Source organism: Phyllobates terribilis, unplaced genomic scaffold, assembly GCF_046119375.1.
Source record: "Phyllobates terribilis strain yellow unplaced genomic scaffold, ASM4611937v1 Scaffold_12__6_contigs__length_324123572, whole genome shotgun sequence".
Classification (NCBI taxonomy): Eukaryota; Metazoa; Chordata; class Amphibia; order Anura; family Dendrobatidae; genus Phyllobates; species Phyllobates terribilis.
In genome coordinates, this window is record NW_027362772.1 from 68,665,840 (window position 1) to 68,681,847 (window position 16,008).

General features: G+C 49.4%; 1 protein-coding gene across 2 annotated transcripts in view; it reads left to right on the plus strand.

Moving 5' to 3' along the window:
• The window catches only part of LOC141172090 (cell adhesion molecule CEACAM1-like), a 65,509-nt gene that overhangs the window by 25,332 nt on the left and 24,169 nt on the right, over positions 1 to 16,008 (plus strand). The window contains exon 5 of one of the 2 annotated variants that reach the window (XM_073655931.1): positions 202 to 336. The exons of the other annotated variant lie outside the window; for it this stretch is intronic. Within the exon in view, the coding sequence (XP_073512032.1) occupies positions 202 to 336 (135 nt within the window). The remainder of the gene's footprint in view (positions 1 to 201; positions 337 to 16,008) is intronic. 2 annotated transcript variants of the gene reach the window in all.

Below are 16,008 nucleotides of genomic sequence, written 5' to 3' on the forward strand. Positions count from 1 at the left end.
CTCCAATGGAATACTTGAATTGGCTTCTTATCCTAAGTCATGTAGTAGAGCAATTTTGACTTTATTTTATACATCTGTGGTAATGGGACTGAATGAAAAGCCTAAATTCAATTATTAAGATGTATATCTCAATACTTTTCTTCCTACAGTGTATTCATATTATTGCTTATTTATTTCTACCTTTTTCTTTTCCAATTTTAGAGTTGAATGTATGTGTATGTGAAGTTCCCATTGGACTTATACTTGGACTTGCCTTTGGTCTATTCTTGGGCATTGTACTAATTATTATTGGAAGTTTCTGCTTGTACAGTAAATTTTTGACAAAGAAGAGAAATGGTAAGAAAAATTTACATAAAGAGAGGAAATAATTACCAAGAATTACTAATCATCACCAAGGTTTATGTTAATTAGCAGGAGAACTACATGTACATCTTACTGTACTTTCATTATATAATCATTGTAAGGCGGCGGTGTTCACACCGTGCAGTAACTGAGGCAGTGACCCAAGCAAGTCCAACATAAACAGCTTTTATTTCAGCAACTCACGAGTTAACAGAAAGTCCTCCGGTTCGCAGCCGGGTTAACAGAAGTCCATATACAATGGTTGCCATGGGCAACGGCCGCGCCGGCCCCTCAGAGCCTGACGGGTGCAGAGCTTTCCCAGGCGTGGGTTCAGCTATACACTGTCCTGACAAGTTTTCCTGCTATCCTCCTAGCAGGCCCCAACACTGAACAATACTAATCCTTAGTGCAGAGTTTTTAAAGGACCTGTGGCAAGAGCCACTGGAAAACCCGGGTTGGAGGGAGGAGGCTGCCCCACTGCCTTCCTGTAGCCTCCTCCAAGAAATGAAGGCCCTGCCGGGTTTTACTAATCTGCCTTAGACAGATAGTCTGATCAGGTCAATGCTCACCTTCATTCCTGCATTGCAGCCGCAGGTGTGTCTATGACTGCAATGCACTCCAATGGATTTAATAGGTCTCTGTACACATTATGGGGGATATATAACGTCCCTCGTATACGATCCCAGTCACTGCCTCACATATCCCCCCCTCTGTTCAAATTTATGGGGTTGAACATTTGACTCCATACAGGGTGTTACGGATCCGGGTGGTGGAACCTCTGTGCTGCGGAGCAAGGAGGGACCAGAGGGGCGTAACTAGGTATCGACTCGGGCTAACCAAAGTCGCACGGCGGCTCAATCAATTCCGTGAACCAGGGAAGGACCGAGCAGAGGGACCAGGTGCTATTCTGGGCCTGTCTTTGTAATAGAGCAGGTGACTCCCACGGGTAACTGGCAGGAGCCTCCGGGTAGGCACGGCAGGTAACTGGTAGGAGCCTACATGTAGGCTGACTGATAGGCATGGCAGGCAACTGGTAGGAGCCTCCAAGTAGGCTGGCTGATAGGCACGGCAGGAAACTGGTATGTTCTCCGGGTAGGCAGGCAAGCCAGGCCCATAGACAGACTGGCGGGTTTGGATCGTAGGCAGACCGTCGGGCTGGAGAGTATACTTGGCTGGCGGAGACAGGAAGTCAGACTGGCAGACTGGACTGGTAGTCAGGCTGGCGGACTGGACTGGTAGTCAGGCTGGCGGACTCGACTGGTAGTCAGGCTGGCGGACTGGAATGGTAGTCTGGCTGGCGGACTGGACTGGTAGTCAGGCTGGAGATGGGACCTGAGGGCTGAAGCAGAGTTTAGGACACAAAGCTACAACCTTGCACGGGCACCACCATTTTGGAGGAGGTGCCTTTTATATAAGAGGTCCTCCGGCCATTGGCCGGGGACTCCTTAGGACGGAGCGCGTGCCCCCTTTAAGAGGGAGGGAGCTCACGAGCGACCTAAGCACAGTGCCCGGGAAGCTGCGCGCGCCGGCAGCAGCAGGAGAGCCGGAAGACACTGGGCCGGGAGCGCGGCGGTAAGAGGGACGGCTTCTCTGCCTGTCAGGGGGCAGAGACGCCGATACTACACAGGGTGCCCGGGACAGGGCATCCGCGTTTGCCTGCGACTTTCCAGAGCGATATTCTAGAGAGAAACTGAAATTTTGCAGTGACAGGAACCACCTGGTGACTCGCGCATTCCTCTCCTTGACATTCCTCATCCATACCAAGGGTGAGAGGTCCATCACCAAGCGGAACTGATGCCCGAGTAAGTAATAACGTAGCGATTCCAAGGCCCACTTAATAGCCTAACACTCTTTCTCTACCACTCTATAGTTTTTTTGTGCCGGGACAAGTTTTCTACTCAAGTAGGTGCCGGGGGGCTCTTCACCATTCACTTTTTGTGACAATACCGCCCCTAGGCCTACTTCCGAGGCATCCGTCTGTACAATGAAGGTTTCCTTGAAGTTAGGGCTGATGAGGACTGGCTGTCCACACAGAGCCAACTTCATGGACTGAAAGGCTTCTTATGCCTGAGGGTTCCACCGAACCATTCCTGATTCTTTTCCTTTAAAGAGATCGGTCAGGGCCGCCGTTCTCCCTGCAAAATTAGGTATAAACCGGCGGTAATACTCAAGGATGCCAAGGAAAGCCCTCATCTGCTTTGTACTTGACAGTTTAGGCCAGTTTTTTATGGCCTCAACTTTATTGATTTGGGGCTTGATAACTCCTTGGCCAATCACATACCCCAAATATTGGGCTTCCTCTAGCCCTATCGCACATTTTTTGGTGTTTACGGTTAACCCCGTGGTTCTGAGAGAATCCAGCACCGCTTGTACCTGGGATAGATGCTTATGCCAGTCGGTGCTAAAGATGATAATGTCATCTAGATACGCAGACGCCTACTCCTGATGAGGCTTGAGCACTATGTCCATCAACCTCTGGAATGTAGTCGGGGCCCCATGTAACCCAAAAGGTAAGACCACATAGTGATATAGACCCTCCGGAGTTATGAAGGCGGTCTTTTCCTTCGCCGATTTCGTGAAAGGTACCTACCAGTAGTGTTGAGCCACCCCCGTAGTGTTCGGGTTCGGTTCGGTTCGTCGAACACCGGGATGTTCGAGGAACTGTTCGTCGAAATGTTCGTCGAACACCTTAGAACACCGTCGAACACCGTTAAAACCAATGGCAGGCAAACAAAAACACATAGAAACACATAGAAAACACGTTCAAAGGTGTCCAAAAGCTGACAAACTGCTCAGAAGACGCGCTCTTTAAAAAAGGCGGCCGGCAGTTCAGCAGCGGCATACACCGGTACCCGACAATTTAGACAAGAAGGAATAGAGCATCACACATAGATTAGATAGATAGAAACAAGTCAGTCACATATATAAGAAGTACAGTGACAGTGTTGGTTACTGTACTTGTCATTTAGTGTAAAGGATTTATTAAAAAAAATATTAGTGTTTTCATGCACTGTCTCTTTAAAAAAGCCGGCCGGCAATTCAGCAGCGGTACCCGACAATTTAGAACAGAAAGAATAGAGCTTCACACATAGATTAGATAGATAGAAACATGTCAGTCACATATATAATAAGTACAGTGACAGTGTTGCTTACTGTACTTGTCATTTAGTGTAAAGGATTTATTTAAAAAAATATTAGTGTTTTCATGCACCGTCTCTTTAAAGAAGCCGGCCGGCAATTCAGCAGCGGTACCCGACAATTTAGAACAGAAAGATAGAGCATCACACATAGATTAGATAGATAGAAACATGTCAGTCACATATATAAGAAGTACAGTGACAATGTTGGTTACTGTACTTGTCATTTAGTGTTAAAATAATGGATTTATTAAAAAAAAAATTGGCGTGGGGTTCCCCGTAATTTTAGTTTCTAGCGGAGGCTAAGCAGATTGCTGGGGCAGATATTTGAAGCCTGGGAAGGGGGTAATACCCATGGAGCTTCCCAGGCTACTAATATCAGCCCCCAACTGAATACCTAGCCTTTACTAGCTATTAAAATGGGGGACCCCCAAAAAAATGATGTGGGGTCCCCCCTATTTTAATAGCTAGCAAAGGCTAGGCAGACAGCTGGGGGCTGATATTAATAGCCCAGGAAGGGTGCCATGAATATTGGCCCCCTCCCAGGCTAGAAACACCAGCCTTCAGCCATCCCAGAAATGGCACATCCATAGGATGCGCCAATTCTGGCACTTAGCCTCGCTCTTCCCACTGCCCTGTAGCGGTGGCAGTGGGGTAATAGGGTTGGGGTTGATGTCAGCTTATAATGCCAGCTGACATCAAGCCCAGGTTAGTAATGGAGAGGCGTCTATAAGACACCCCCATTACTAATAGTGTTGAGCCACCCCGTAGTGTTCGAGTTCGGTTCGGTTCATCGAACACCCGTGTGTTCGCCGAACTGTTCGTCGAACACCTTCGAACACCGCTAAAACCAATGGCAGGCAAACAAAAACACATAGAAACACATAGAAAACACCTTCAAAGGTGTCCAAAAGCTGACAAACTGCTCAGAAGACATAATTAACACATGGAAAAGTGACAAGTACATATAGTCATGCGAAAAGAAAAGAGGTGGAGGAGTAAAAGGAGGGGGAGACACAGATATAGGCATGTCATGCCCTTCTAAAATCCAAAAAGTGAGAAGCCGACACGGCCAGTCCGTTCCTGCCCGTGCCACCTCCGTGTCGCCGGGTTTGTGCCAGAGCTGCGGTGGACCCTGACGGCCAGCCCCCCTCTCCCAATACTGGTGCCTGTCCACGGGTGGGTCGAGCGAGCCCCCCTGTGGTGGAGGCAGCCCTAAGCTTTTTAATTTAAATTGTCTCTCTAATTTGAATGAATACACTTTAAATCCTTTTACAAGGATCTATTGGAGGGCAAGTCTCATGCCAGCAGCCGCGGTAATTCCAGCTCCAGTAGCGTCCACTAAAGCTGCTGCAGTTAAAAAGCTTTTATAAGGATCGAGCTCGGCTGTCCACCGCAAGGCATCCTACCGCCAGTCCCAGCCCCTATGCCTTGGGGTGCCTCCTGATGCTCTTCACTGAGTATCCCGTGGTCCCGAAGCATTTCCTTTGAAAAAATTAAGTGTCCAAACTACAGGTGGTGTAGCTTGCTTAACAGCCGGGATAATCCGCTGACTAGCAGACACTGCTACTAGGCACAAAGTATTTCCTGGGCTAGATGCAGTTAAAAATTTGTAATTAGATACTCTCGTTGGATGCTGAGAAAGCATTCCATAGAGTCTCCTGGCACGCCATATATTATTCTCTTAAAAAGCTTGGGGTAGGGGTCTAGGGGACCCTTTTATAGCCAAAATCACGGCCCTGTATCGCAATACGTCACCTAGGCTGAAGATAAATGGAACTGTAGCACCCTGAGGGCTCGGTTGCTACAGAGGTATTGCACCTCACTCAGAGGTGTGATATCTCACTCTCAGGTAAGGATGGAGTGTGGATCAGGACCCAACACCTGCATGCATTACACCACATTGCCGTGGGGCAGGGCGACCAATATGCCCCTGAGAAGGGCACGACAGTCACTGTCCCTGGCTGGAGTGGGGGGAGGGAACACTGAGGAAGGGGAACCCTGGAGTGCAGGAGCAGGGAGGAAGCAGTTCCTGGGTGCATTGAGAAGGGAGTATAAAAGGTGGGCCCCATCTTAGTTCAGTGCAGAGAAGTCTGAGCAGAAGTGACAGGGAGCAGGGGCTCTGCATGAGCTCTGCTCCGGAGGCGGGCCTAGTAACAGAGGCCCAGGCCTGGAAGAGGGAGAAGGAAGTAAGAGGAGTGGAGAAGGCTCCAGGAACGAGGAACGAAGGGATCCCAGGGGTGCGAACGGGCGAGTCGCCACCGTACGCCCGAATCCACCTGCGTGGAGGGGTCAGGCCAAAGGGGGAGACCGGTCCCCGAAACTAGTGGAGGCGGGAAACGACCCTCAGCTAGAAACCGGATGCTGTGACATTTTATGTGGCGCAGCCCCTCGCTACACCCGCTAGGAAGGCACCACATAGGGTCAGGGAAACTGGCGCCAAGTTTACCAAGAGGAGGCCCGAGTCAGCCGGACAGAAGGGTTGGTAAGAAAGGCCAGACAAAGGACACACAAAGGGGGTCCTGTGAAGCGCTACAAACTTATCTGGGAGTTGTCTGAGCCCCTCACCTGGTGAGCACAGTACGACGTGGGTAGCTGTTACCTGCAGAAGTGGTCTGGATAATAAGAACTGTGAGTAAAGGCCCTGGACTGCATCACTGACTCCGTGTCGTTACTGCTGCTGCCCTGCACCATCACCCCCATCCTCCGCATACACTGCCCTGAGGCTATACTCCTCCCGTGGGGAGTTATGCTATGCTCTGCTGCACCCACAACACCAGCCTCAGCGGTCTGCCCTGCAGCGGCGGTTCACTCTGACCGCAATCCACGGGTGGCGTAGTCGGACATTTAAACATCAAAACCACATAAATAGTTCCGCCACTGGTTTGACCGCCCTGAGCCACGGAACCGGGTCGCCGCCACGGAGACTACAACCACCAGCATCCACCAAAAAGGGTCCGGCTCTGGGTGTCCCAAGGCCCAGGGGGCGCGTCAGAACATTTTCATCACCTTTCATAATCACCAATGGGACAAGGCAGGGATGTCCTCTGTCCCCTCTCTTATACATCCTAGTGACGGAGCACCTGCTCTCATCAATTCGCCATAACCCCAATATTAGGTGGATTGAGGTGGGAGGCACCGAGTACAAGTGCTCTCTATTTGCTGATGATGTTCTAGTATATATCACTCAATCACATATATCCATCCCTGCTGTTATGGCTGAAATAGATCACTTTGTTACATGGTCAAATTTTAAAATCAATGCAGCGAAGTCTGAGGCCCTCGATGTCTCCCTCCCCAAATCCATATAGGATTCCATCCAGACCAACTTTCCCTTTGCCTGGCCCTCACAGGGTATCAAATACTTAGGAATTTCTATTCATAGAGACCTCTCCCGTCTATGTTATCTTAATTTTGGGCCCTTTATTGAACAACTCCATACAGACCACGGTTGGCAAGTTAGAACTGTAAGATTCACTACGTGAACCACTGGTGTTTTGTGGAAAAGCTCATGTACACTGTGTTCCAAATTATTATGCAAAAAGTGTTTAGGAGTGATAAGGGAAGAATTTGTTTGTTTGTCAGTTAAACTCATTGATGGTGATGTGTGTCAGGGCTCTTTATATCACTGTAAGCAATTGCAGACACCTGTGCTAATTAGTTTGGCAGGTGTGTCCAATGAAAGGCAAGACTACTTAAGAAGGCTGTCCCACATTATTAAGCAGCCTACATTTACTGCCAAAATGGGAAAGAAAAAGGATGTCTCGGCTGCTGAGAAGCAACAAATTGTGGAGTGTTTAGGTCAAGGCATGACTACAATCAACAATGTGCAATGATCAGGATGAAGTGTCTTGGCAATCAAGAAGTAGGTAGCTGATTCACAGTACACACGTGTGCGTGCTGATAAGGGCAAATTGAGGACTCTTTCCTACAGGCAATTACGTCAGGTTAAAAGAGCAGCGGCAAAAAAGCCTTGTCATAGCAGGAGACAAGTTTTTGAAGCTGCTGGTGCCTCCAATGTCCCCCGAACAACAAGATGCAGAGTCCTTCAGAGGTTTGCAGCTGTGCGTAAGCCATCCTGTCGACCTCCTCTATCCACTGCACACAAGCAGAAACGGCTCCAGTGGGCCAAACATTACATGAAGACTGATTTCAAAACTGTTTTGTTCACGGATGAGTGCCGTGCAACGCTCGATGGTCCAGATGGATGGAGTGGAGGATGGCTGGTTGATGGACACCCCACGCAAACACGGCTACAGCGCCAACAAGGAGGAGGTGGAGTAATGTTTTGGGCTGGAATCATGGGGAGAGAGATTGTCGGCCCCTTTAGGATCCCTGAAGGGGTAAAGATGAACTCCATAATGTATGTGGAGTTTCTCAAACAGCACTTCCTGTCATGGTTCAAGAAGAAGAACCGTGTGTTCCACAGCAAGATCATTTTCATGCATGATAATGCACCGTCTCATGCTGCACATAACACATCTGCATCTCTGGCTGATATGGGCATAAAAGGGGACAAACTTATGGTGTGACCCCCATGCTCCCCTGACCTCTACCCCATTCAGAACCTCTGGAGCATCATCAAAAGGAGTGTCTATGATGGCGGGAGGCAGTTCACATCTAAGCAACAGCTCTGGGAGGGTATTCTGTCCTCATGCAAAACAATTGAAGCAGAAACCATCCAAAACCTGACAAATTCAACGGACGAGAGAGTTCAGAAGCTCCTTTCGAACAAGGGGACCTATGTGCAAATGTAGCATCACCTAGAATAAAGTTTTGAGTTGAAAACTGTTTGATTTCAGTTTCTAATAACCTGCTAATGCTTATAATTTCAAAAATGACCATTTTTTTGGTCTTTATTAAAACGAAAAGGTTGATTGAAGAGTGTGGGGGATCTAAGAGTGTGGCAACCCAGTAGTCAGGATTACTTTGAATTCTGACAATCTGAGGGTCATGTTGCAGGTAGTGCAGCAAGAAGGCACTTATGTGTCTTGCGCATCTCGGAGCCCCAAAATTATTTTCCGGGCTAGATGCAGCTAAAAATTATTATTAATTTTAAATCTGGTGGAGCTTAGTATAGATGGCCTAATAGAATCAGTACTGCACACTGCTACAAAGCCCAAATTATTTTCCAGCCAAGATACAGATAAACATGATTAGTAATTTTAAATCTGGTGGAGCTTATTATAGATGGCCTAATAGAATCAGTACTGCACACTGCTACAAAGCTCAAATTATTTTCCAGCCAAGATACAGATAAACATGATTAGTAATTTGAAAGCTTAAAACGGTTGGTGAGGTGATTTTAACCAATCATCAAGCTTTTACTCTCCCCAGGATGACACAGGGGTAGAAAAGTCATTTCGGATCCATGATTTGTTCATCTTTATGAACGTGAGTCTGTCTACATTATCAGTGGAGAGCCGCGTGCGCTTATCTGTCAGCACACCACCATCAGCGCTGAACACACGTTCAGACAGAACGCTGGCTGCGGGGCATGACAAGAGCTCCAAGGCGTAAGTGGCTAGCTCTGGCCATTTATCCAGATTGGAAGCCCAAAAAGAGCAAGCGTCCAGTGACACAGTCATGGCTTCAATGTTTACTTGGAGATACTCCTGTACCATCGTCTCTAGGCGTTGACTATGTGTCAGACTTCTTGTCTCCTGTGGCCTTGCAAAGGATGGGCTAAAAAAGTGGTGAAATGATTCCGCAAAATTGATGTTACCAGCAGATACTGTGTTTCTGTTACGGTTTGAGTGCTGAACACTCGACGGTCCCACGGTTGGCAAGTTGGAACTGTGAGATTCACTACGTGCACCACTGGTGTTTTGTGGAAAAGCACATGTAAGATTCTGCAACAGTCTCTGCTGATACTCCTGCATGTGTGCATCCCTTTCTATGGCAGGAATAATTTCTGCAAATTTACTGTTGTACCGGGGATCTAACTGTGTGGCAACCCAGTAGTCAGGATTATTTCTAATTCTCACAATTCGAGGGTCATGTTGCAGGTAGTGCAGCAAGAAGGAACTCATGTGTCTTGCGCATCCAGGAGCACCAAGTCCCTGTTGTGTTGGTGGCGAGGTAACAATCATGCTTCCTTCCTCTGTCCTCTCCCCCCAACCTCGCACAACAGAAATGTGATCAAGGTCTCCCTCATCTGATGAGTCCTCCATCAGTTCGTCCTCCACTTCTTCCTGGGCTCCTGCACCTTCCTCACTAGTTTGGCTGCTACCATGCGCCCTGGTAAAACCATCTCCCCCACCCTCACATGCCTGCCGCCTTGGTGCTGCCGACCGTCTGGATCTTGCAGATGTTAGCCCTTCCGCATACAACTCCTCCTCCTCTACTTCCTCCACCTCCTCTTGTGCCACCACCTGACTCCGATTTCTGTTTAACATGTGCTCCAGCATGTAAATCACCAGAATAGTCATGCTGATAATGGCATCGTCAGCACTAAACATCTTCGTCGCCATTTCAAAACTGTGCAGAAGGGTGCATAGGTCCCTGATCTGAGACCACTCCTCCAGCGTGATTTGCCCCACCTCTGGATCTCGTTGGCCCAGGCTATACGTCAGAACGTATTGCACCAGGGCCTGTTGGTGCTGCCCAGTCGCTGCAACATGTGCAGAGTTGAATTCCACCGGGTAGGCACATAGCATTTTAGCCGGTGAAGTGGCAGGCCCAACGACTTCTGTAGAGATGTAAGTCGCTGAGCTGCGGGATGCGAACGGCGGAAGTGAGCACCCAGCGACCGTGCCCTCTGCAGAAGGCCATCTAGTCCGGGATAGTGGGCTAAAAATTGCTGGACAACCAGGTTCAACACGTGAGCCATACAAGGCACGTGTGAAACATTGCCCCGGCGAAGGGCCGCACCCAGGTTTGCAGCATTGTCGCACACGACCTTCTCTGGTTTCAGGTCCAGTGGAGACAACCATTCATGAAATTGGTTCTCCAGAGCTGACCACAACTCCTCAGCTGTGTGACTCACATTTCCCAGACATTTCAAAGTAAAAACCGCCTGGTGACGTTGAGCCCTACTGCCAGCATAGTAAGGAGGTGTGCTGGATCCCTTCTGCGCAGTTAGAAAGCTTGTGGCATGACCAGACAGGCTTTGGGTGCAGGAGGAGGACCGAGAGGAGGTTGAGGAGGCAGAAGCAGTGGAGGAACTTTGAAATAAAGAGGATTGACGCACAACTCGTGGGGACGGCAAGACTTGGACAGCAGCCCCTTGTCCTGCTGTCACCATAGTTACCCAGTGCCCAGTCAGCGACATGTAACGCCCCTCTCCATGTCTACTCATCCAAGTGTCTGTGGTGAAATGCACCCTGTCACACACAGAGTTTCTCAAAGAAGCGGTGATGTTGTGTGCGACATGCTGGTGGAGCGCAGGCACACCTTTCTTTGAGAAGTAGTGCCAACTGGGCATCTGGTACTGGGGCACTGCGACCGACATAAGGTCTCGAAAATCCTCTGTGTCCACCAGGCGGAAAGGCAGCATTTCTGTAGCCAAGAGCTTGCAGATGGTGAAATTCAACCTCTTAGCTTTCTCATGGCTAGGAGGAAATGGTCTTTTACTTGTCCACATCTGAGGGACCGAGGGCTGGCTATTGTGCTTAGACGGGGTTGATAAGGGTGTCCCCGGCAAACTGCCGGTCTGTGAGGAAGATGCAGGCGGACATGTTAGGTTGCCTTGATCCAAAGGTGGTGCTATCGATGTCGGACAGCGCTCAACACCAGCTGGTGTTACCACCTCAAAAGAAAATGATGACCTGCCAATCACGCTGGCTGTTGCGGGTAAAGAGGTGGCAGGTCTGCGTCCCAAAACAGGTGTGACTGCTCTCCCCCCAGTCACAGAGGATGAAGAGGCCGCGGATGCACAAGATGTGGCAGACGGTGGTTGGCCCGGCCGGCTAGGCCGCATTGTAGCACAGTGAGCTTCCCACTGCAACTTATGCTTCATGTCCATGTGCCGGTTCATGCATGAAGTACTCAAACTATGTATTTTTTGGCCTTTACATAGCTTTTGCTGACAAATGTTACAGATAACACGAGTTGGGTCATCTTTATCGATCTGAAAAAATGCCCAGGCTATGCAAGGCTTAGCACCCATGCGACCTGAAGAGCCACCATGACTTGTGGTGAGAGGCAGAGTTGTGTTTGAGGATGCAGTTGTTGACGTGCTTCCAGTACTTCCTTTCTGTCCAGGAAGGCGCAACCTGACCTCGTCGTCACTAGCATTCTCCTCCACCTCCTCTGCTGACCTCATCTCTTGGCTGACTGTGGGTTGACAGTAAGTGGGATCTCCAACCTCATCATCATCACCCTGTGTGTTATCACACCCGTCGTCCTCAGAGCCAACCTGTTCCTGCCCTGACAAAAAACTAAAGTTGTCGCTCCAATCAGGTATTTGAGTCTCATCATCGTCTTCCTCATTGTCTCCACCAACAGGAGTTACAGTTTGGGAATGAGGGTCTACATTATGGTCAGAACCTTCTGCGTCTGGTCCTGGATCCGACTCATAAAGATTCTGGGCATCAGTTCAGATCATTTCCTCATCTGGATTCACAGAAGCGCTGGAGCCGACTTCTGATTCCCAGGCTATAGTATGAGTAAACAGCTCTGCAGACTCAACCATCTGTTCTACCTCATACTCAGACGGGCAGCTGGAGATTTGGGAGCTCTGAGGAAGCAAGTGCGATTGAGGTGACACCTCTGAGGACTGGAGTATTTGTGATGTTGAAGTTGATGTGGAGGAGAGCCCACTTAAAGGAGCACTTGATATCCATTGAAGCACCTGCTGTTTTTGTGCCTCATCTGGAATTTGTAGCGATTGGCGTGGCCGTAAGAAAGGGATCTTATCACATTGTCCGCTAAAAGAAGTAGACATTTTAGTTTGGCTGGAAGATGGTCTTTCTTCTGCAGATGTTACTGTTGCTTTAACACCTACCCCACGGACACAACCTTTTTTCTCCTTCCCAACACGCCTATTCCCCTTTCCACCAGCAGCAGGCCTTTTTCCACTCATTTTGGTGGTTAACTAATTCACAACTCTGGAGTTGTTTGCACATAAAAACCATGGATGGGAACCGAGCAGAGCTGAGTGGCCAAACTGTGGTATTAGGCCAAAACTATTGGCTGGGTTAGATGCAGAAAAAAATTATATTCAATTTGCAACCTGATGGAGGTCAGTATAGATGGACTAATAGACCAAGTCCCACACACTGCTAGAAGCCCAAAAATTTTTTCAGAGCTAGATGCAGAAAAAAATTATATTCAGTTTGCAACCTGATGGAGGTCAGTATAGATGGACTAATAGACCAAGTCCCACACACTGCTAGAAGCCTAAATATTTTTTCAGAGCTAGATGCAGAAAAAAATTATATTCAATTTGCAACCTGATGGAGGTCAGTATAGATGGACTAATAGACCAAGTCCCACACACTGCTAGAAGCCCAAATATTTTTTCAGAGCTAGATGCAGAAAAAAAATATTTTTAATTTGCAACCTGATGGAGGTCAGTAAAGATGGACTAATAGACCAAGTCCCACACACTGCTAGAAGCCCAAATATTTTTTCAGAGCTATATGCAGAAAAAAATTATATTCAATTTGCAACCTGATGGAGATCAGTATAGATGGACTAATAGAACAAGTCCCACACACTGCTAGAAGCCCAAATATTTTTTCCGAGCTAGATGCAGAAAAAAAATATTTTTAATTTGCAACCTGATGGAGGTCAGTATAGATGGACTTTTAGAACAAGTCCCACACACTGCTAGAAGCCGAAATATTTTTTCAGAGCTAGATGCAGAAAAAAATTATATTCAATTTGCAAACTGATGGAGGTCAGTATAGATGGACTAATAGAACAAGTCCCACACACTGCTAGAAGCCCAAATATTTTTTCAGAGCTAGATGCAGAAAAAAACTATATTCAATTTGCAACCTGATGGAGGTCAGTATAGATGGACTAATAGACCAAGTCCCACACACTGCTAGAAGCCCAAATATTTTTTCAGAGCTAGATGCAGATAAAAATTATTTTTAATTTGCAACCTGATGGAGTTCAGTATAGATGGACTAATAGAACAAGTCCCACACACTGCTAGAAGCCCAAATATTTTTTCAGAGCTAGATGCAGAAAAAAATTATATTCAATTTGCAACCTGATGGAGGTCAGTATAGATGGACTAATAGACCAAGTTCCACACACTGCTAGAAGCCCAAATATTTTTTCAGAGCTAGATGCAGATAAAAATTATTTTTAATTTGCAACCTGATGGAGATCAGTATAGATGGATTAATAGAACAAGTCCCACACACTGCTAGTGTAGCACCCTGAGGATTCGGCTGCTACAGGGGTATTGCACCTCAACCCAGAGGTGTGATATTCCACTCCCGGGTAAGGATGGAGTGTGGAACTGAGCTCGGTAGGCTGCATGCACTACACACATCCCATTTCCGGGGAACAGGCCGACGGTACTCCCACTTAGAAATGTGCAGGTACGACCGAGTCTGTTCCTGGCTGGAGTGGGAGGGGGGTGGTACATCCCAAGTAGTGTAGGGGCAGATAGGGGGAGCAGCCTGGGTAAAGATAGGAGCTCATTGGGTGCTGGTCACCTGAGCTCACACATAGAGGGTGTATATAAGGTGGGCACCAACTAAGAACAGGGTCAGTTGCAGAGAGGAAGTCAGAGAGGAGAGAAGAAAGACCCAGAGTGAGAGAGGAGAAGAGAGAGAGAGAGACCCAGAGGGGGAAACAGCAGAAAAGGACTCCAAGATCCCAACTTAAATCCCCGGGTGAAGAGTCGGCACAGGGTACCGGAACCCAAGCTGGTGGGGGCAAAAACACACCCCAGCCAGAGACCGGAGACCGTGGGCAGCGTTTGTCACGGTCACCCACCACATCCACCACGAAGGCATACCACGTGGAGGGTCAGGGAACCCAAGGCCAAGGGTCTCCCAACAGAAGGCCCGAGGGAGCTGGACCTGGGTGGATCAATAGTGGGGACGGCCAGAGAACGGACAGAAGGAGAGCTCAGGGTCACGCTCCGGACTTATTTGGGGGTTGGCTGGATCCAGAACCTGGTGGACGCAGCACGGCTCGGGAGGTCACTCGAAGCTGGAGTGACCAGAACATCAGCAGTGAGTAAACATCCTAAACTGCATAACCCGACTCTGTCTCTGATTGCCGTCTACACTGCATCACCACAACCCCCATCCTCTGCACCTGATCCCCCTGAGGCTATACCCCACCCGTTGGGGGTTATACCATCAAAAGCTGCACCAACACCATCAGCCTCAGCGGACCCTGCTGCAGCGGCGGCCATAGTGACCGCAATACAACGGGTGGCGTAGTCGACAATAAAGAACTTAATAACATCTGTAGGACTGCCACATACAACTGAGTTTGACACCCTGGGCACGGACCGGGTCACAGCCACTCGGAAGACTACAACCCCCATCTGATCCGGCTCCGGGTATTCCCCTAAAGAATATGGCCCAGGGGGCGCGTCAACTTTGGCGTAGTCGGCAGGATTACGTGCCCGCAACACCCGGGTACTGCGTGCCTGAAGGAAAGTGCAAGTTTACCTCAAGAAGAAGTCTCCTGCCGGTTCCGGAGGGTCCCCGCCATCGGACCCCATTACCAGTCGATTCCCGCCGGTTGTCCGCCATTAACAGCTTTTTCCCGCCATCTGCAGAGTTTCCCGCCACTGGGAAGCGATTCCCGCCATTTCCAAAGGTTTCCCGCCTTGGAAGAGCGGACGCCATTATGGGCATGCCAGAGGGTGGCGAGAGGCCACCTCCCATCGTGGGCCAGGACCGAAAATGGCGCCAAAAGTGGAAACCGCCCCCACCAACAGAGACTGTGATGCTAGAGGTGTCTGTCAGCGTGAAAGAACCGCCCCTGGAGCTGACAGTCACCCAGTGGCCCCGGGACCGCCCTCGAAGTGGGAGGAGACGAAAGAAAAGAACGAAGATGGGTGCCGCCTGGAGCAGTCTGGAGCGAGCGCACCCGGAGGCAGGAAGCCTGGAAAGGAGTAGCAGAGGAGCTCACCCGGAGATGGCGAGAGAGCAGAGCAGCACCGGCCCGCTGGCCAGGAGCCTGCTGGAAGAAGAGCAGAGCAGCACCGACCCGTTGGTCAGGAGCCTGCTAGAAACCACGACCCCACTAGGCCTAGTGGAGGTCCTTGCACAGCTCCCCCGAGACCGGGAGTGTGCACAGACTGCCCTGGAGGGCCTCGCACGGAGGATGGCCCGGGTACAGCGAGAGACATTGGCGGAGTGGAGCCGAGAGATGGCCCAGCAAACCAAGACCCGGAGCACGCCAGCCAAGATGAGGAGACAGACCGCCTCTGAGGACGGCGCGGGAGGACCCAAGGCCGGAGACGGCGCCGAGAAGGGAGCCGAACGCATGGAGGCAGGTAAAGGGGACGTCTATACCCCAAATCAGGACACCGCTTGCCTGCCCCAACTCCCCGTCGCAGAGCCCGAAAGTCCCCCTGCTGTGCCCGAAAACGCCATGTCAC